Source organism: Gadus morhua, chromosome 16 (assembly GCF_902167405.1).
Source record: "Gadus morhua chromosome 16, gadMor3.0, whole genome shotgun sequence".
Taxonomy (NCBI): Eukaryota; Metazoa; Chordata; class Actinopteri; order Gadiformes; family Gadidae; genus Gadus; species Gadus morhua.
The window spans coordinates 12,566,865-12,588,077 of NC_044063.1; the positions used below are offsets into that span (position 1 = coordinate 12,566,865).

The 21,213-nt window shown below is 45.8% G+C and overlaps 2 protein-coding genes across 3 annotated transcripts in view; both read right to left on the reverse strand.

The window, feature by feature from the left end:
- Positions 1-14,491, reverse strand: part of plch1 (phospholipase C, eta 1) — a gene marked incomplete in the record, with an annotated part of 54,645 nt that extends 40,154 nt beyond the window's left edge. The window contains 2 exon segments of the mRNA XM_030382010.1: positions 6,831-6,953; positions 14,297-14,491. Coding sequence (XP_030237870.1) covers positions 6,831-6,909 — 79 coding nt within the window.
- Positions 14,492-15,819: 1,328 nt separating this feature from the next.
- c18h3orf33 (c18h3orf33 homolog (H. sapiens)) lies at positions 15,820-20,631 on the reverse strand. 2 transcript variants are annotated; one of them, XM_030381115.1, is made up of 5 exons: positions 20,475-20,631; positions 20,091-20,150; positions 18,450-18,603; positions 17,218-17,378; positions 15,820-16,739 (listed from the first exon to the last, which is right to left on the reverse strand). In XM_030381115.1, exons 1-5 carry the CDS (start codon positions 20,592-20,594, stop codon positions 16,485-16,487), a joined length of 750 nt encoding a protein of 249 aa, XP_030236975.1. In that variant the 5' UTR covers positions 20,595-20,631; the 3' UTR covers positions 15,820-16,484. The 2 variants fall into 2 exon arrangements, with proteins under 2 accessions (XP_030236975.1, XP_030236974.1); XM_030381114.1 differs by having other exon boundaries at positions 15,820-16,742.
- Between the last annotated feature and the right edge of the window lie 582 nt (positions 20,632-21,213).

Here is a 21,213-nt window from a genome sequence, read left to right on the forward strand (position 1 = left end):
TACACGGGTAATCAGTCGTACATCAGGCAAACAATCCAGCAGGGAGAAGGCAAAGACGTAGTGGGTCGGTACACGGGTAATCAGTCGTAGCTCAGGCAAACAATCCGGCAGGGTGAAGGCAAAGTCGGGAGGCAACGGGCAGGATTCAGAAAAACAGGAACCCTGAATATCGCTAGGAAAATGCTGGGATGCTTGATGCAGAGAACAAAGACAAACTGGCACAGAGGCAGGGAAACACGGTGACTAAATCCACTAGGAGGGGAATGTTAATGAGGGACAGGTGAAAACAATTATGGTGAGTGAGGACAGTCAGGGAATCAGGGGGTGAAAACAATCAACGAAGGGGGCGAAATGTGACACACTTTGCCCAGGAAATCAGGCCCCGTTTACACGAAGGGAAAACGCAGATATTTCCACGCGGTTTTGCCTCTCATTTACACGAAAACGCCGCTTTTGTCACAGAAAACGATAATTTCTAAAAACTCCGGCCAAAGTGGAGATTTCTGAAAACGCTGCTTATGTGTTGTCGCGTCAACGGGGGGAAACGGGGTTTTAGGTTCTGAAGCGTCACATTATGCGCCAGGAAATGCTTAACGTCATATGAGCGCCCTATGTTTACATTTTGTTTGTTACAGGAAGACGCTCGTGTTATTCGTTGTTGTTGATTCTGCGGATTCTGATTGGCTTGCATGGCGTTAATTGCGCTCAACGGCGTATTTATGCGTTTTGATGTAAACCACAACTTTTTTGAAAACGATGTTGTGTGCACAATGTTATTTTTGAAAACGGAGGGGGGGAAATATTTGTTTCTATAAATACCCTGCTACGTATAAACGTGGCCTCAATGTTCCAACGGGTGTCCGGCTGGCTCTGGGTGATAGCTTTGAGGAGGCTGGGGTCTCGCTCCCCAGACACTTCTTAGGCCTGAGCCAATATTAACCGCCTTCGGTAGCTCAGTTCAAAACGAAGTCAGGAAACCATCATAATGTGAAGGGATATCAGATCAGTCCCCCACTGGAGCTCATCAACAGCACGATGGATATGGATTCAGTGGTATCGATAGGAGGTGGATTATAGGAGAGGAGATACATGGATATGGCAGGGGAGGAGAGGGAAAGGAGAGGGAGAGGAGAGGAAAGGAGAGGAGAGGAGGGGAGGAGAGTTGAGAGGAGAGGAGGGGAGGAGAGGAGGGAAAGGAAGGAGGAGAGGAGAGAAGTGGAGAGGAGAGAAGGGGAGAGGAAAAAGAGAAGAGGAGAAGACAGGGGGGAGAGGAGAGGAGGGAAGGAGAGGAGAGGAGAGGAGAGGAGAGGAGAGGAGAGGAGAGGAGGGGAGAGGAGAGGAGAGGAGAGGAGAGGAGAGGAGAGGAGAGGAGGGGAGAGGAGAGGAGAGGAGGGGAGGGGAGAGGAGAGGAGAGGAGAGGAGAGGAGAGGAGAGGAGGAGGAAGGGAATTGAGAGCAGAGGAGAGGGTAAATAATTGTCCATCCCTGCTGCTGGCAGGATTTTCTACCTTGGATTGACAGAGCAAAAGAGACATAAATAAAGAGGGTGTGAGAGAGAGGGAGAGAGAGAGGGAGGACGTGCTGAGATTAATCATTATCAGAGCAGGCAAAACAGAAAACAGCCATCTTATATGAAGCCCATTGCTTGTCTGTGGAGGCAACAGATTATCTGCCTTTCTCTCTGTCTTTCTTTTATTCTGCCTCTCTCTTGCTCAGCCTCTCTCTCTCATCCTCTCTCTCTTCCTCTGCCTCTTATCTTCCTTTGCCTCTCTCTCTCTCTCACCCTCCTCTCTCTCTCACACACTTCCTCTGCCTCTCTTCATCTTCCTCTGCCTCCCTCTCTCATCCTTTCTTTCGCACACAATTCCGCTGCCTCTCTCTTTCACATCCTCTCTCTCTTCATCTTCCTCTCTCTCTTTCTCTCTCTCTCACCCTCTCCCTCTCTCTTAATTTGCCTCTGCCTCTCTCTCATCCTCTCGTTCTCTCACTTATTCTGCCTCTCTTCATCTTCCTCTGCCTCTCTTCATCTACCTCTGCCTTTCTTCATCTTCCTATGCCCCTCTCTCTCTCTCTCTCTCTCTCTCTCTCTCTCTCTCTCTCTCTCTCTCTCTCTCTCTCTCTCTCTCTCTCTCTCTCTCGCTCTCTCTCTCTCTCTCTCTCTCTCTCTCTCTCTCATGGGGTACTCCCAGTGCACAAAGGCTCCACTTCAGGCACGGGTGTTGGCGTATTTCAAAAATAGAGGCTTCTAGATTCTGGGAGGACAGAGCTGCTCGTGAGCCTCACAGCGCCGCCACACCTCTGGCAGAGCCGCCACGGTGGGCGTGCGGAGTGACACGCTGAGGATGCACAGCCCTCCAACAGCAACACCTTTTAACACTCACCGTCAGCTTGACATGGTTCAGGTGCATAGGGTATAAAGTATTGATCGTCAAACAAGCTAAATAAAAAACATCAAGTGGGCTTCTGAATTCTTGTTGCATATTCACACACACGCACACACACCCACACACGTACGCACGCGCGCGCACAGACGCGCACACACACACAAACACACTCACACACACATTTACGAAAGCACTTACGCACGCGCGCGGGCACACACACACACACACACACACACACACACACACACACACACACACACACACACACACACACACACACACACACACACACACAAACACACCTTGCACGAGTGAGCAGCGGGAGCGGACACTTGTCAGATCGTGGAGCAACGGTGGCTCTGCCCCCTGGCGTCACACATTCAAAGGCCATCTCTCTCTCAAGAGAAGGCTACAGCTTCCCGCGCTCCGTGACACACCTCGCTGCGCGTGCACAAGCGTCCCCTCATCCATGAACACTAATCGTGTCACAGAGTGACAGAGTGACGGCTGTCAGGTCGATGGGCATTTCCAAATGTGCCGTCAGAGTAATTAGCGCTTTCAGGTTAATTAAGTAGAGTTTCTTTATAACAGCAATATGGGAAAAGGAACAATAAAACCCCACTTGGAGGGCGGGTCAGAGGGGAGACAATTAGAAGGAGCTTGTGACGGAGAGTCCTCATCACCGGGTTGTAATTGAGTCGGGGAAATCCAAGCAGCATCGAGGTGGAAGTCTTGTTTCTTACGCAACAGTCAATGAAAGCGGTGCAACTCGTGAACAACAAACCATAAAAAAAACAGCATGCCCTGCCCAAAATGATGCACTTACCCTTTTCGAAATTTATGTTTTTGGTGACTTCAACTTCTGCCATTGAGTGACTGGAACGGGCTTGGCTCCTTCATCCAAACATCCCTTAACAGCGGGTCTCCCGCGGGTCGGTCCCTCCGTGGGTGTGTCGATATCAATTACGGTGTTCCCCCACATTGAGCTCATTTGCCAAAAGAGCGATGGACGAGCCTCGATATCTCCACCTCTCCATTCTGGTGATAAATCCTAGTCCGTGCGTCAGTGTCTCCAAAAAGACCCTTCAGTCTCCGTGCGACGTGGCCCCCAGTGCCGTGGATGCCCAATGCGCCCTGCACCACCAAACCTCACCAACACACACACCTCCCATATGCCCCTCTTAGAGCGCAGCGGAGTGGGGCAGTGCTAAGCCGATTCCTCACTCAAAACGCATCGGACTGCCTGGGGGGGGAGTGGGTGTTGCACAGGCAACAGCTCCACTCTGCAAACGACACGGAGTATGCTGGATAATCATGAGGGTAAGATCACCTTCAATTAGAAGTGCAAGATGATATTTGGTTTCAGTAAGACTACTAACTGTCACGTGTTGGGCTGGTGTTCCAATTGGAGGAACATTCTTTCTGAGTGCAGAAGCATGGGGAGGCGTTGCGCGCACTAAGCCTGACACGTGAGTGTGGCACCGTGCTTTATGTTGGTTTAAAGTGGTGTTTTTCTGCACTGGCCACTTGGATGTGAGGGTCATGGTCACCTCTAGCGGCACAGCATCCCCTCCATTCGCGCAGAGTAATAAATTGGTAAATGCTGCATGGGCAAACACAGGCCACCTGTCTGTCTCTCCCCAGGGGGATGTGAGTTGAGAGATTAGCCGGAAAATAAAATGAATCAAATAAAATTGGCTCCGATTAGGATTTTTTAATTGCGGAGGCTTACTCAAGTTTTCTGCCTATAGCATAGAGAAAGATTATCATAATATGATGACCAACGATACATATATGTTCTCAATTGTATTTTTAAATGCTAATGCAGAATGAGAAAGATTTGGCAGCATTATAAGCCAGCATGCATGGACAATAGTATCATCAGCAGGATGGTTCCGCTTCGGTTTGCTAACTAATTCTGCTGGCAAGACCCATGTTCAAAATACACACACATCCATGCATAATGCATCAACCACATGTTCTCTCTTTCCCTCTCCCTGCGTTTCTCTCTCTCTCTATTCAATTAAAATGGGATTTCTTAAATGAAATGGGATGTTTCAATTAAAATCTAATTAAAATAAAGATTTAAGAGAAGATCAACATATATTATCTATCTTTCCATCAGTGTTTGCTTGTGTATCCTTATCTGTGTGTGTGTGTGTGTGTGTGTGTGTGTGTGTGTGTGTGTGTGTGTGTGTGTGTGTGTGTGTGTGTGTGTGTGTGTGTGTGTGTGTGTGTGTGTATGTGTGTGTCTATGTGTTTGTGTGTGTATATGTATTGGTGTGTGTATGTGTGTGTGAGAATGTATGTGTACGTGTATGTTTGTGTGTATGTTTATGTGAATGTGTATGTGTGTGTGTGCGCACGTGTGTGTGTGTGTGTGTGTGTGTGTGTGTGTGTGTGTGTGTGTGTGTGTGTGTGTGTGTGTGTGTGTGTGTACGTGTTTGTGTCCGTGTGTTTATGTTGGTGACTGTGTATGTGTGTCTATGTGTTTGTGGGTGACTGTGTGTACGTGTCTTTGTGTGTGTATTTGTACATTTGTACATGTACATACATGTGTGCACATGTGTGTGCGTAAATGTATGTGCATGTATATGTGTGTGTCTAGTGTGTGTGTGTGTGTGTGTGTGTGTGTGTGTGTGTGTGTGTGTGTGTGTGTGTGTGTGTGTGTGTGTGTGTGTGTGTGTGTGGGTGTGTGTGTGTGTGTGTGTGTGTGTGTGTGTGTGTTTTGCAGTCCCGGACAGTGGGAGATGGGGATTGATGTGAGTTCAGAGCCGCCCTCCTCCCTCACACCTTACTATCCACGTTCTCCGGGGTTATTAATGTGTGTGTGGATCGGGGCCGACATGTGTGAGTGATAAACAGAAGGCACTTCTGGAGGTCTCATTTATACGGTCATTAGTGAGACTAATTGGTGTGTATGTTGGTTAGTCATGGTGTCTTCTGCATGCTAAATCACGTTGGCCAGCACGGCTACTCCTTCCGTGTCTCACTACGTGTGAGTGTCTCTCTCTCTCCCACAGTCTCTAAATCTCTCTGTGCGTATCTCTATCTGTGTGTGTGTGTCTCGCTCTCTCGATGCCTGCCCTCTTTCTGTTCTTACTCCAAGCTCTCTCTCTCTCTCTCTCTCTCTCTCTCTCTCTCTCTCTCTCTCTCTCTCTCTCTCTCTCTCTCGCTCTCTCTCCTTCTCTCTCTCCCTCTCTCTCTCTCTCTCTCTCTCTCTCTCTCTCTCTCTCTCTCTCTCTCTCTCTCTCTCGCTCTCTCTCTCTCTCTCTCTCTCTCTCTCTCTCTCTCTCTCTCTCTCTCTCCCTCTCTCTCTCCCTATGAATACATGGTGCTTCTGAAAGCCTGACCCGCAGCAGAGACACAGAGGAGTGATGTTTGTGTTGGTATCTTGAATGCAAGGTTATATCTCATCCTTATGAATACTCCTAGACCGTTCAATCAACAAATACATAGATATTCTGAAGCACAACAATGCAAGTATTGAACATCGTCAACACATAACATGTAGATGTTTTTATGAATAAGGCCAGCTGATGAGGTTATTAATTAGACGCAAAATGCACACACTCAATCTCTCTGTCTCTGTCTCTCTCTCACGCACACACACACACACACACACACACACACACACACACACACACACACACACACACACACACACACACACACACACACACACACACACACACACACACACACACACACACACACACACACACTGGCTCATAATCAAACACACACATACACACACACACACACTGGTTCATATATAAACTGAGAGGCTGAAGCGAGAGAAAAAAATTATTAAAGCCTTTTTCCATGATTCCCCTGACTTCCACTCCATTTCTTGATAGTGCAGGGGATGAGTTGTGAGGTTAGGGAGACACATTGTGTGGAGTGAGAGTAGACCTGGCCGACTGAAGCTTCATTCATGAGCTCATGTCTCCCTCTACTGTTCATTAACCTCACATACAGCAATACAGTACAGTTTGTGGGTGTGGGTGGATTTGTGCGCGAGTCTCTGGGCAGGTGTGTGTTAGTGTGTGTTGGTACGTGTGTGTGTGTGGGTGCATGTGTATGCATCAGTCAGTGTGTGTGTGTGTTCGTGTTTATATATGGGCCAGCGTGTGTGTGTGTGTATGAGCAAATATGTGTGCGAGTGAGCATGTGAAAGAGACAGATGAAGAGAGAAAGAGACATTGAAAGAGAGATTGAGTGAGTGCGTGTGTTTCTATGTGAGTATACACGCTTGCATGTGCGTGTGCACGTTTGAGTCAATGCATGTGTGCGTGTGGGCACGTTTGGGTCAATTCATCTGTGTGTGTGTGCACGTTTGAGTCAATGCATGTGTGCGTGTGGGCACGTTTGGGTCAATTCATCTGTGTGTGTGTGCACGTTTGAGTCAATGCATGTGTGTGTGTGTGTATGGTGGGGACCTCACCGTGGAAGACGCTGTTGTCGTTGAGGAAGTGGCGGCAGTACTGCGGCTCTCCGTTCCTGTTCACCACCCAGGAGCTCATGGTGCCAGGGACAACGGGGGGGGGGTCGCCCGACCACCGCTGACCTGAGGGGGGGGGGGGGGGAGAGGAGCGGTCAGACCCTGGCCATAACCACCGCCATCGTCTCATCTATCTCCTGCATTCACTTCTTCACTTACAATCACCCAAACCGCCCCACAAAGCCCTTCTGCATGCGATTCATGAATTGATTTCACATTTACATTCAGGGAATTTACTGACGCTTGTAACCAAAGCGACTTACAACCCGTTCATACACACATTCACTCACCGACGGCAGAGTCAACCACGCAGGGCGACAGCCAGCTCGTCAGGAGCAGTGAGGGTGAGGCGTCTTGCTCAGGGACACCTTGACACCCAGCTTGGAGGAGCCGGGGATCGAACTAACTGGAAGCAACCTTCCAGTTACCAGTTAACCTGCTCTACCTCCTGAGCTACTGCCACCCCATGTTTTTACCATTTTTGGTTTAGGTCAAAGGATTCAGATCCCCTGATAAAACTATAAACTCTGACATGAACCATCCTTCCACACAAGGTTTTCCATAAACAAGGTTTACACAACACGTTGAATTGATCTTAGAACATTGGTCGCAAAGGGGGATCTATAACGGAGCCTCCTCCACTGGGGAGTAAAAGCAAGTGAACACTCACATCTTCAGCCCCATTTAAAACCAAGTGATGCGCTCCATCACTGCCTGTCCCTGGCCCAGACAGTCTAGCCACTACCCCGACACACACACCACGGCTGCTCAGCTCGTTTCACTTGTCTCTCTGCTGGACTGCAGGGGCTCTGCTGCTGCCCCTCTTACCTCTTTCAAAGCATTCACTCCTCATTTCAGATCTATTCGTCCAGGCGAGTGTGTTGTGTTATTCCTTCTTAAGGTCAGTGCTGTGTTACACACTGTCTGCATATCGACCCGCCGCTCGCTTTCAACCCCCTGCTGTCTCCGGACTTCCTGCTGTCCCTCACCTCACCTGTTCCTCGTCCATCTCCCTGTGATGCACTGCTGTCATGATACACCCCACACACATACATGAGCTGATGAGCACACACACACACACACAGACACACGCAGACACACACTCACATGCACACACACACGAGTGCAGACACACACACACAAGCACGCAGAAACATACACACACACACACAGAGACACCAGCACGCAGACAGACAAACACACACACACACGAGCACGCAGACACACACCCGCAGACACACATACACACACGAGCGCGCAGACAGACAGACAGACAGACAGACAGACAGACAGACAGACAGACAGACAGACAGACAGACAGACAGACACACACACACACACACACACACACCCGAATGCATACACACAAACACACATGCAGACTCAGACACGGACGCACACCATGTGGTGAATATGTTTCCGGAAGAACCCGGAGCCTCTGTAGACCGTCTGCCCTGCGCTGATTTAAGGAGTCGTGGCCGTCTCCACCGGGGTCAGAGGTCAGAGGTCAAGCCGTGGTCAGTCAGAGGTGAAAGTGTTATATCTCATGACTATAACGTTGCTCCCCAGATGTCGCCCGTGTGACCGTGTCGACGAAGCGGTAAACGTCCAGCTTCGAGACTGGCGTCAGGGTGGGATTACAGAGCCGTAAATAACAGAAGAGTTCTGGCTGATTATATGGCCAATACGGACGCAGAACTGTGACACAAGAGCTGGAACAGATGAACCTGCATTGGGGTGAGGCCCAACATGCTGCCAGGGACCGACTGCAATGGAGAGTGCTCATTGAAGCCTTATGTCTCACAGGGCACGAAGAGGAGTGATGATGATGGTACGGACGCATGGATGGAAACGTATCCCCATAAGTCTTGTGAAAGAGACCTGGTTTGATATGAGAAGCCGTTCTTTAGTGCTCTGATTGTACTGGTATGCTCATAGCCTGACTGTTTGCTCTGCTTGTTTGGTGTTTACCAACCTCAAACAACACTTTGAAATATCTCCTCCTGTAAGTGCATTTAAGTGCAGGACGTAAAAGTGTAGGACACGCCTTAATAGCATACCACTATCTTGAGGTTAGATTAGATTAGAAGATGTAGGATTAGGAATAAGGGATAGGCACCAAAGTTAATAGTGTGAGTATACGGTCATTCATAGAATGCTTCAATTAAACTAATTACATTTTAAGACTATTATTTTTCTTTATGCTCCTAGATTTATAGTCCTGCTTTACATTTGACACTGTCTTTATATGAAGTGGTCTGTTATCCATCATGAAGAGAATTTAACTATCAGGGTCTTCTTCAAATTGAATACAAAACTACATATCCTAAATGACTGCTTGTTTCCCAAACAACTGGGATTAGAGAGGGGGCTTCAGTGAAAGCCTGTGATTGAGGTCTGTATTTTCCCCTGCCTTTCATGTACGTAAATGAAACTCTATTGTGATGTACAAACATTTGTGTGAACAAACCGACATCCATATCATCCATAAGGACAACGTCATTGCTGTTCTCCTTAGTTTACGCCCATTTGCTAGACCTTATTAATCATGTAATCCTCTCATTTTCTATACACAAATACCAGCAAATGGTGTACATACGGAATAAAAAATGTGATAGTTATGCTAATCGAAAATCGAAAATATAATTACGAAACGAATCTGAAAGGAAATGTACTTTTGTCCCCAGGTTATGGTCAAACATGAAACCAGTCATCTATAGTAATCCCACCGTTGAATAGTAAAATGTTATCTCTATCGGAAGAGAGACCCAGGGAATGAGCCGTCACGAGGCAGCTCCACGCATGGCTCCATGAATGAACCATGCGTACGTTGTCATAGTGGTGCTCTGGAGTTTGGTAACATGAGCCCGCCCGTCGCTCGCTCAGTGTGAAACCCTAGCAGGCCAACCGGGTCCTGTGAGGTCCATAACCTCCAGCCCATGGATCCTGCCCGTCGTGGTCTGATGGGCTGATGGGCTGAAGGGACGGTGACCCTCGTTTAGCAGCTTCGGGGATCCAGAGTGATCCGGTTTGAGAGGAACACTCTGAGTTGTGACTGCCACTTCCAAGAGCGTGTTTACACGAGGGCAAAGACATTTGAAAGGACTATTGGTTCATGTAAATGGGAAGGAATGTAAACTTAATAGGAATTTTGCCAGGGATGTATTAATACAACACAAAAGTTAACTTATACTTAGGGCTATATTAATGATCGATATGCATTAATATAGCCCTAAGTATAAGTATAATCATCAGTGAGATGATTGGAAATATACAGCTGATCTTCATTATTGGTCCCAGATTGGATATAAACTTAAATCCTAAAATATATGTTTTCAGATATTATCATCCATGCTAGTGTAGCAGCCTAACCACGTCGTTATCAGAGGATGTTATATTTAATGGTAAACAAACACCATAACACAAGCCCACACGACTCACACAAACCTATTTTTGCATGTGTACAATATGCAAAAAACCTACTGTGTAGGCAACAACACAAACAGAAATGAGTCAAAGAGGGAAAGAGGAAGTCTGAATGAATTAATAAATGCATTTGGTTATAAATGGGAGAGAGAGAGACAGATAGAGAGAGAGCGAGAGCGCGCGCGCGCGAGAGAGAGAGGGAGAGTGAGAGTGAGAGTGAGAGAGAGAAAGAGAGTGAGAGAGAGAGAGAGAGAGAGAGAGAGAGAGAGTAAAGCAAGGCTTTCATCCCACTCAGGAGTAGCAGCTGTGGTGTTTGAGATAACTCAATAAGTCAGAGGTGATCGATGCCTCCTCCAACACTCCAACCGGCCTCATTCAATTAGTTCAATGTGTGTGTGCGCGTGTGTGTGTGTGTGTGTGTGTGTGTGTGTGTGTGTGTGTGTGTGTGTGTGTGTGTATGTTTCTGTTTGTGTGTGCGTGTGTGTGTATGTGTGTGTCTGTGTGTGTGTATGTGTGTGTTTGCCTGTACAAGTGTGTATGTCTGTGTCTGTGTGTTCGTCTGCATGTGTGTGTATTTGTCTGTGTGTGCTCGTGTGTGTGTGTGTGTGTGTGTGTGTGTGTGTGTGTGTGTGTGTGTGTGTGTGTGTGTCTGGGGGATTGCATGTGTCTTCCCGGGATGCACAGGAACAAAGAGGGCAGCATCTGTCACTCTGTAATGTCCGGGTAGATAACCAGCGTGCTCAGAGAGATATGACGCGGAACACGTCCGCATGAGCTGCGCTCCTGTTGCCTCCTCCTCCTCCTCCTCCTCCTCCTCCTCCTTCTCCTCCTCCTCTTTTTAGTGCCTTCCTCCTGCCTCTCTCTCAATGCCCACCATGGGCACAGATAAATGTGTGCCTTGTTGTTTGATTGTTTACATGTTTAATGCTCAGATGTGAATCTGTGTGTGTAGGAGCTTTATTAGGTGCTGCCGTTTTTTTTGTTCTTTTTTGTATATATTTCACTTCAACATGCTGAGGGGAAAAAACACTATACACTTTAGTGCAGGTGTCATTTCAGGATAAAACGCGCTATAGAATGAACCATACGGGCATAGTTTGCTATTTTACATGTATAATTATTTGATTCAGACCTTCTTTCCTTTTGAATTAAACTTCAAAGTTACATGCAACAAAAGAGTGCTCTGCTTAGAAACTCTTCAGCCCGGGTATTTGACATTTGGGGAAATGTTTATTGTGTGTGTTTAGGGACTTGTGACATCTGAATTAGCCAATAACGGCTGACTTAGTGTCTCCCTAAACCTTGTGCTAGAAGGTGAGTGAGAGGTTAATGGAAGAGTTACAGAGAGTTACAGAGTAACAGAGTGGATGACGTCTGCTTTCTCAAGTATGTGGGTTCAAAAAAACAATTATTAAGGTGTGCGTCTAAACAGAAAGACTGAAGTCAGGAATGACGTTTGTCTTGTCTGACGATTAATGTGCATAATTTGTGTTTGTGTTTGTGTGTGCGCGGCAGGCAAGCGTGCATGCGTGTGAATGCTTTTGTGCGTGTTTGTGTGTGCGAGAGTGCGTGAGTGTGTGTGTGTGTGCCCGTGTGCCTGTGATCGTGCGTGTGTGAGTAGGGGTGGTCATGTTTTATGGTGTGGGATTAAGGGCTGGATGAGGTTGTGGGGTCAATTGCTGGATCTATTTCCAGCACAGACTCTTGTCTCTTCTACACCTCATCCCTGTAGCTTCCCTGTCTAGTTTGGAACAACACAGAGCTGTCATGTGACTCTTGGTAAACAAGGAAGAAGTATGGTTGAGGGATGTTTTGAGTGTTGTCATGGAGAATAAACACATTGGGAACGCAATGTAGACTTCAGTTCGGAGAGCAGAATGTATAGAGAAGGGTCCAATGGCTAATTACAATGACAAGATGGATTGGAACAAGTGCATGACTTAAAGGCCAGTCAGACGGCGATGTTATGAAAGAGGCCCTTAATAGTATACACATACAATAAGTGGTTATTTGATGATATTCATCTGGAACCGTTTTTCCTGAACAGGTCTTCTTACTGTGTTCATAAACCATATATATATAAATACTTAAGTTCTGCCCAAAGCATCTGCCCTTGTGTTGTTTATCCACACACACTGATAAAAAACACACACACACACACCTTCGTCTACATACTTATGCAAACTTTGCACACACACACACACACACAAACACTTCACAGGGGCCAGTGTGTCCACTCCCACTGCCTCCTCCTTCTCCTCCTCCGAAAGACTTCAATTATTTATACGAGATCACAGCGAACAAAGCCTCGTGTTTCCACGACTCCTACAATCCCAGAGAACCATGAAGGCCAACCGATACACTGTACAGTACCCCAGGCCCAGGGTACGAGGGAGGCGCTTCACCCCACACGCATTCCTACACACACACACACACATGCACACACACGCAAACGCACAGAAACACATGCTCTGTTCACACACAAACACACACACACACACACTCTCACACACACACACACACACACACACACACACACACACACACACACACACACACAGAAACACACGCTCCGTTCACACACACACACACACACACACACACACACACTGGTCCAGAGATTCACACACACACATGCATGCAGGTGCACACATACACTCACACACACACACTTACAGAGGAAGACAATCACCCTTTCTTACCTATGAACCTGTATTGGGACCGCTCGTCACAGTGAATACTACCAACCGAATACAGGCCTCTTTGTAAGATGAGCCAGAGTGTGTGTGTGTGTCTGTGTGTGTGTAACAGTGTATTTGCCTGACAGTTTGGGTTTATGAGCCTCGACGCAGTGTTTCTACCTCAGCCTGACAAAGGAAGCGCTCCCCTGTTCCTTACAGCTGCTTTAGGTAACGGCCGGCTCGGCACGGAGAGCGCTACCTTTGTCTGAGAGCTCACACGTCTCCGAGTGGCCCTGCTCTCATCTCTGCTGCCCTCACTACCATTCTCTCTCGGTCACACACACGCACACACAAATGCACACACTCACTCACAAGCGCTTTGGGGCACACACACAGACACACACACACACAGCCAGCAACACACACACACACACGCACACACAAGCGCTTGGGCGCACACTGACACACACAAGTGCTTGGGCGCACACGGACACACGCAGACACGCGGCAACACACACACAAGGCCAGCCACACACACACACACACACACACTTACACAAAACACACACAAACAGATACACACACACATACACAGCCAGAAACACACACACACACACACACACACACACACACACAAGCGCTTGGGCGCACACTGACACACACTGACAAACACAAATGCTTGGGCGCACACTGACACATGCATACACACGGCACACACCTACACAGTGATAGAGAGACACACGCACTCACCTCTAATGTGAATATACAAGGAGCTAAGGAGCTGCTTTTTGTTGGGGCAGTGTCTGCTGTCTCTTTCTCTCTCTGGGCTGCCAGCTGAGTGTTAGAATGGCCTTTGTTATTCCCCCGAACTGCTGCTGTTCTGCTGCAAATCTCTCTTGTTCAGCACACAGTCGGGATGGGATTCCTCAAACGTAATATAATGCAGAGTATCCAGTGCTATGGCCCAAATCTAGCAGAATTATTTTAACTACTTTACTTTGACTTTTGAACTACAATTGCATTCACAAAGTCTGTATGAGCATCTTATTATCCCAATGGGTGAAGTGTGTTTGAATTGATACAATGGTGTTAATAGTATTGAGTTTGCCAATGTTTACTCTTTGCAGAGTCATCATGGGCAGGGACCCACTTCCTACAAGCACATGTGCACCCCTGCTGAGACAATACCACGACTCCACAAACGCGCACACTCACACAAAACAACAGCAAACACCACAAAACAAACACAGGAAGCAAAAGCATCCTTTTCTACATCATAAAAAAAAAAAAAAAAAGACTTACTTTGAACCCTTTCTTAAAATGTCCTTCAGAATGAGAAAGCAGCTGACAAAGTATCGTCCCGTACACAGAAACGGTCCTGCTTCAGCGTGCTGCCTGCCATGCCATGGAGCATGGAGCACTGAGTCAGTCAGTGATAGATGACTCTCACCCAGAGTGGCCAGCCTCACTACACTACTGGTGTGGGCTGCTACCTACGGCCACAGGCCCTTCTTTTTTCAAACGGGTGCTGGTAGCGTGGGACCAGCGGCTGGGCGTGAAACCCGGGCCGGAGCCGGAGTGGAGCGGACTGCTTCCATGTTCAGCTCTGCGTGCTACTTTTAATTATGCAAGACCGTCTTGTGAATAAGTCTTCTGCCTTCAAGGACACTCTATTATTAATGTACCACTCTGTAGTAGGAGAGTGTATTAATAGTTGTTTTTTGTACTTTATAGTTTGCTGTGTATCTGGCTGTATCCTTTGTGTTTTAGCTAAATTATAACATTCATTGTTTTATAATGAAGCTTGCTTCACAGATTCATGTTAATGAAATGTCAGGGACCAGATTAAAATGTTTTCACATTAACACAGAAGCACTTTGACATCCTAAGAGTCGACTCTGTGTAGACCAGAGTACAGCGGTTGAGTCCAGGCCGTGCCAGCCTCCTCCTCCTCCACGTTTTCCCTCCCACCCAGCCTCCAGTGACAGTTCAAAGTCTGCAAGTACCAGCCATCAGCGGCCCTGCGTGCACCTTACAATTTAAACCCTCCCACCAATCAGGAGCCAGCCTGGCAGTGGCAACTGCTAGTAACATTAACACAACAAAAGAAAGGCTCGCTGATCCACCCTCCTCCTCCCCCTCCTCTCCCTCCCTCCCATCTCCTGCCCCTGGGACTCCTCCTCCCTCCTCTTTGTGAACAGACCCCAAAATCCCCTTTCATCCCCCTCGCCGAGCTCCCAGCGCCCCCACCCCCCTCCGCTAATCTCCCTGCGCCCCGTTGGATTGACAAAGCTCAACTTTCGCTGTCTGACTCCGCTGAAGAACCCATGCTTCCCCTCGGCCCGGCCCCCAGCGGCAGTGTGTGAGGACTAGGGCAGAGGCAGCGCTCAGTGAAGTGTGCGGGAAATATGAATGAATATCAAGTACAACACAGGATATTAACTGCCGTCGGTTGCCAGGGTGTTTATTTTGGGACCAGTCGACATCTTTGTTTTCGTTTTGTTTTATTTAGGGATTTCTTTTCTTCATTGTTCACAATGACAGAAGCATAACAGAATAATAGCCCACGATAACACGGGGGTTTGGTACGAAACAGTTGCTCTTTGGTTTATTAGGGTCACCGCCCAGATGCTCTCTATTGTCCCCAGTGATTTAGGGACTAAGTGCTTTGATATTTTTGTCCAATTAGATCAAATGGAGCTCTTTATGAGTCCATACTGGGAAAAGGACCCCCTCTAACACACACACACACACACACACACACACACACCCATCCCCACCTATATATATATATATATATATATATATATATATATATATATATATATATATATAAATAAGACTCCCATGGGGTTTGAGGGCGGCCATTATGGGGCCCAGCCTTTGACACGCTTTGTCTTTCAGACTTGTTCCTATAGCAACTGCGGTCTCAAAGAGGGTCTGGTGAACCCCCTTCATTTCAACACCATTTAAATACAACTCCTCTCCATTGTTGATAGTGGTTGAGTCGGGGAGGGGGGTTACGTCACACAATCTCACACACACACTCACACTCACACATTAGTACACCTACACACAGAGGAGATGCAGGTCACTGAGCACAGAGTCTTAGCGATGAGGTTTAACAGAGGAAGTGGAAGAGAGCTGGGTTCTCAACCACAACATTTGTACTGAGCCATGAGAGCTACTGCCACAATCTAAGCCTTCTGGACAGATTAGGTAGCATGGTGGAATTGTCATGAATGAAAGATGAGACACAACAGGTAATCGTTAGATATTCACAGAATACATTCTGTGAAACACGGAATGTATTCTGTTAATACAGAATGCCACTCAAGAATCGAAAAAACGGTAAAACAAAATACATAAATATGTAGATTTCTTCAATGATTGATTTCCCCATTCTTGAGGAGACGCTTTGAAGAAAAACGGAATTGAAAAAAAGAAAAAAGATCGCTCCTCGCGACGTGTCACTCGCTCCCTTAACCAATCACGTTCTCCCGAAGAGTCTCTTCACAGCGCTGATCAGCCTGTTGTACCTGACAGAGTCGGAGGCTCTCTCCCAGAAACCCGCCTCCTTCCACAGTCCCAGGCCCTTCTTCTCTGCCTTGAACTCGGCCCTCAGCAGCCTCCTGTAGAGACGCCAATAGAGACGGGAGCCCGGGGCCACTCCAAACAGCGGGACGGTGCGGGCCAGGCCCAGCCGGAGCAACTCCTCGTTCACACAGAGGCTCCAGAACGCCCCCTGCTGGAGAAATACCGAATCAAATCACGGAAAACATGTTGCTTGCTTGTTAAACCATTCTTGTAGAATAGAGTACAATAGACTTTTTTGTCCAGGAGAGAGGAAAAGTGCCTTTGGCTACATCAAATGGTTCATAAGAAAAATCAACAAACACAAAAAATAATACTATGTTGTATTAACTGTATATTAATGTTATTAGTCTCTCTCACACACACACACACACACACACACACACACACACACACACACACACACACAGACACACACACACACACACACACACACACACACACACACACACACACACACACACACACACGAGATGCAGGTGTTAATGTTATTGGTTGGTACCACACACACACACACACACACACACACACACACACACACACACACACACACACACACACACACACACACACACACACACACACACACACACACACACACACACACACACACACAGCTATTTTCTGACCTTCCTATGGGACACCAGACAGTGGAGTACGTGGTCCTCTCTGCTGATCAGTTTGAACCAGACGACCTGGGCGGGGGCCAGGTGTCTCCGCAGCCAGAGCTGCCCCTCAGCTGTGGGCTCCACCCCCGCCAGACGCACCGCCAGAGAAGAAGAACACACACCTGGACAGGATCACGTAAAAAGGGTTATTAGTTGTGGTGTGTGTGCTGTGGGTGTGTGTGTGTGTGTGTGTGTGGTGATGCCTAACCGACTGCAAATCAAGTCGGTTAGACATTCATACATGCAGAACGACAGGGATTTCAAAACGGTAACCAGTAACTAAGAACCAGAATTTACCAGGGACACAGCTCGCCAGCTATATGCTGAATACAAGTTGAATGTCACACAGACACACACAGACACACATTTGAGGTGACAATTTAATTGCAAATGCCTCAAAGTGTTGGTGATGATGCAGCATTCCGATAAAGTACTTGAACAGTACACACACAGCGTGCCTACATTTGATTACCTAGCTGCTTTAAAGTGTCTAATTGGCTCATACGTCAACTTAAAATATATAAATACATTTTTATCACCTTAGGTATAGCTCTATAGCTACACTAAAGGACAAGTGAGGATAAGTGCTGACTACGCAATACCGTCATCATGATAACATAGGGTAGAAGCAACCTTATTCTGTGCGTCAACTCTGCAGGATTATTAATGTTGTACCCTAAATTAGATCTTCAACAAACAGAGCCTACTGCTGTGTGTCTAGTCGTGTGTGGAGGCCAGAGGGTACAGAAGGTGTGTACTTTTGAGACTTCTATTTTGAATTCTATGTGTGGTGTTCGTTAACGGTCAGAGTTGGAAAGTCGGAATGGGATATGCGTCATTTCCAACCGACGTGCGATCGACCTATCAAGACTGCTCCTGTTTTACTACAAGAATACAAATGTATTATTATAAGTATAGATTATAAATGGAAATGATGTAGTTCTGAAAAAAATGTGTAGACAGTAAATTAACCGACTATACACTGCTGTCCTCGTAAGAGAACCCTTCAATAAGATCAAGTGCTATTAGTAGTTACGATGCTAGTTGCGGTTTCGGTATATACTCTGTATTGGCCGAAACTCAAAATCAGGAATCGGTATCGGGAAGGAAAAAAACGGTATCGGAAAATCTCTAATTCCCATGGATAAAGAGAGGATGAACAGATGTGGCGGTACCGCCCAGCGGGTCCTTACGTTTGGAAAGCAGGCGCGATAGGATGGGAAGCACGACGGGGATGTGCTCTATTTCCAGGCCGTGGTCTGAAACAGTGCGGACTCGCCCTTGCAGGCTGACGTTACCCCTGATGAAGTGAACCGGGATCTCAGCCACCGCTCCAAACTTGCTGGTCTGATGTAGAGAAAAGAGGAAGACAGAAAAGCAACGTGCAGAAGTCTCTCAGTTGTCAGACGCTAAATATTTTTTTTTAAACGGGGTAGACATAAATATATACGTTTACTTCATTTACAATGCTTGTTTTCTTTTTCTTTCTTTTTTTACGCATCTATTTTACTTTATTGCATCATTTTATTGTATGTTTACTAGGGGTGAGAAAAATAATCGATTCTTCGATGCATCGCGATTCTCGCTAGAACAAATCTGTCTCGATGCAGATAAATTAATAATCGAAAAAAATAATAATAAAAAATAATAAAATAAAATATTTTTAAATTTTAAAATCATTGATTTTATCTTCAGTGTGTATTGGCAAATCTGATTTGTCTTGACACGATTGCGATTCGAACTACGCATAGCATGCGTGCAAACTCACAGCCAGACACAAGAACTCTAATTCAAGAGCTGCTTTTCCTTTAATGACATAGAAAAGAAAGATCAGAAAGAAAATACAACTGAAACCTATTTTTTGCATGCTTTCATATTGTGTTATAATGCAAGCGGCATTGATTATTGCATTGTTCATAGAAAGTCATATTTGTGACAAAAGCTTTCTCTCTTATGAAATATAAGATAAGTTAATTCATCTGTTGATGTCTTTAATGAATATCACAAAAGTAGGAAGTGATTAGCAAACTCTGAGTAGCAAACCCAGATGTATATAAATATTTTTGAAAATCACGCATGGAAATGTACGTAAAAAAATTGTTGCATCGAGATGCATCGATAATCGCTTCAGAATCGAATCGTTGACCTCATAATCGGAATCGAATCGAATGGTGAGGTGCCAAGAGATTCCCACCCCTAATGTTTACCTTAGCTTTCTGTTAAATGTTAAACACATAGCACTTTCTACATTGTAAATATTTGTTACATTGCCCTTGATTTCTATTACTTAACCATTTCATTTTATTATTTCATTTTATTGTATGACGATGTTTCTATGTGAAGCACTTTGAGTCTGCCTCGTATATGAAAAGTGCTTTATAAATAAAGATGCCTTGCCTGCAAAGAAAACATTTGTATCTTTTTCGAAAATGTATTGTTAGCATAATCTGCTGGGAACTCCAGGTTTGGGTTGGGTTTACTTTGCTTCATTTAAATGAGCACCTACGGGAGTAAACAAGCCACATAATTAAAGACTTCTGCTCCTGGGTTTGTTTTATCCGGTCTACCATCTGATTTAGCAGCTTAGACAAGTGTCAGGCTAGCTAGGGGCAGGACAGAGTAGTGGCTCGGAGTGTTCGATCTCAGCATAGGGACTTGATTCAAGTTCCCCATCTCTATCTCTATGCAGCCTTGAGTCTAGCTATGTGACTACTATCCAGTACCTGATGTCATGTACCTGAAATCACAGTTTGTTACTTTGAATTAAAGTGTCAGCTGCTAAATGTTTGAAAGGTAAATAAATAGTAAATGTCAGTCAAGAGTCGAGACCTTACCAGTTTGATACTCCTCGCTATAACTAAAACACCAGCAAGGGCCAGGCCAGTGCTGAGGTTCTGTGTGAAATACAGATAGGGAAGCAGTCATTATGGAAATAGACGGTATCTTACTATCAACTTCATAACACGCTAGAGATTTAAAATGAATAAAATAGGTCAAATCCAAACGTTGCATTATTGGTGAGGCTGCAATACATTGCGTTTTTAAGAAGAGTTGGGCCAGTTAGGTCCGGATATAAGTACATTTCTAAACGTATATATGGAAAAATGAACATGTATAAAGGAAGGTTACAGAAGCAGCTCATATTGCTATCGCAAGTATAGCAACACAATAATGGCGATCTAATATTGTACACGTGGTCGCTGGATCCTAGTTCATACCCGCACAATAGTCAGATTGTCATCAGCGAAATGTGATATTAAAGACACTATGTTTGGTTCATCTATGTCATGGATTGCTTCCTGTGGCTGTCGGTCTGCGCGGCTCTCAGTTCCCGGCATGTTGTTGACGTTCCTCCGTGGCTCCGCCCATCTGGGTTCGACCTATCAGTAGGACGCAAATAATCATAACGCTTTGTAAATGTCTCCGCCCTGTGGGTATGGGTTGACACAACAAATAATCATATTCTTATTTATATACTTATTTTTATATTTTCATTTATTCTAAAACTGGGTTTTATATATGTTCCCAGGGTTATCTTTTGTGACAATGATGTAAAGGTCATATGGGGCAATCTCATGGCAATATCATCAATTAGGTCCAGTCATTCTCAATTAGACTGCTCATATGACGCTTCTATAATATTGAAGCGTAACAATTGTGTTATCAATTGATGATAACAAAATTGAATTGTATATCCTTATTACACAGGCTGGATGATAGTGGTCTTTTTTGGAAATAAATATTTTGGAACTTCTGGAATTCATTTTAAGATTTGACTTAGAAATACCCGCTATCCGCTCATAAGACTTGAAAAATTAAAGATATATGTTTCAGATCGGCTCACACATATTCATCTTATTCAGTGATTCAAAATAAACTGCCAACTTTATGAGTTTGACTGCTTTTATTTGTCCTAAAAACAGACAAAACACCTCGCTTGCCGAACAACAGAAGCAC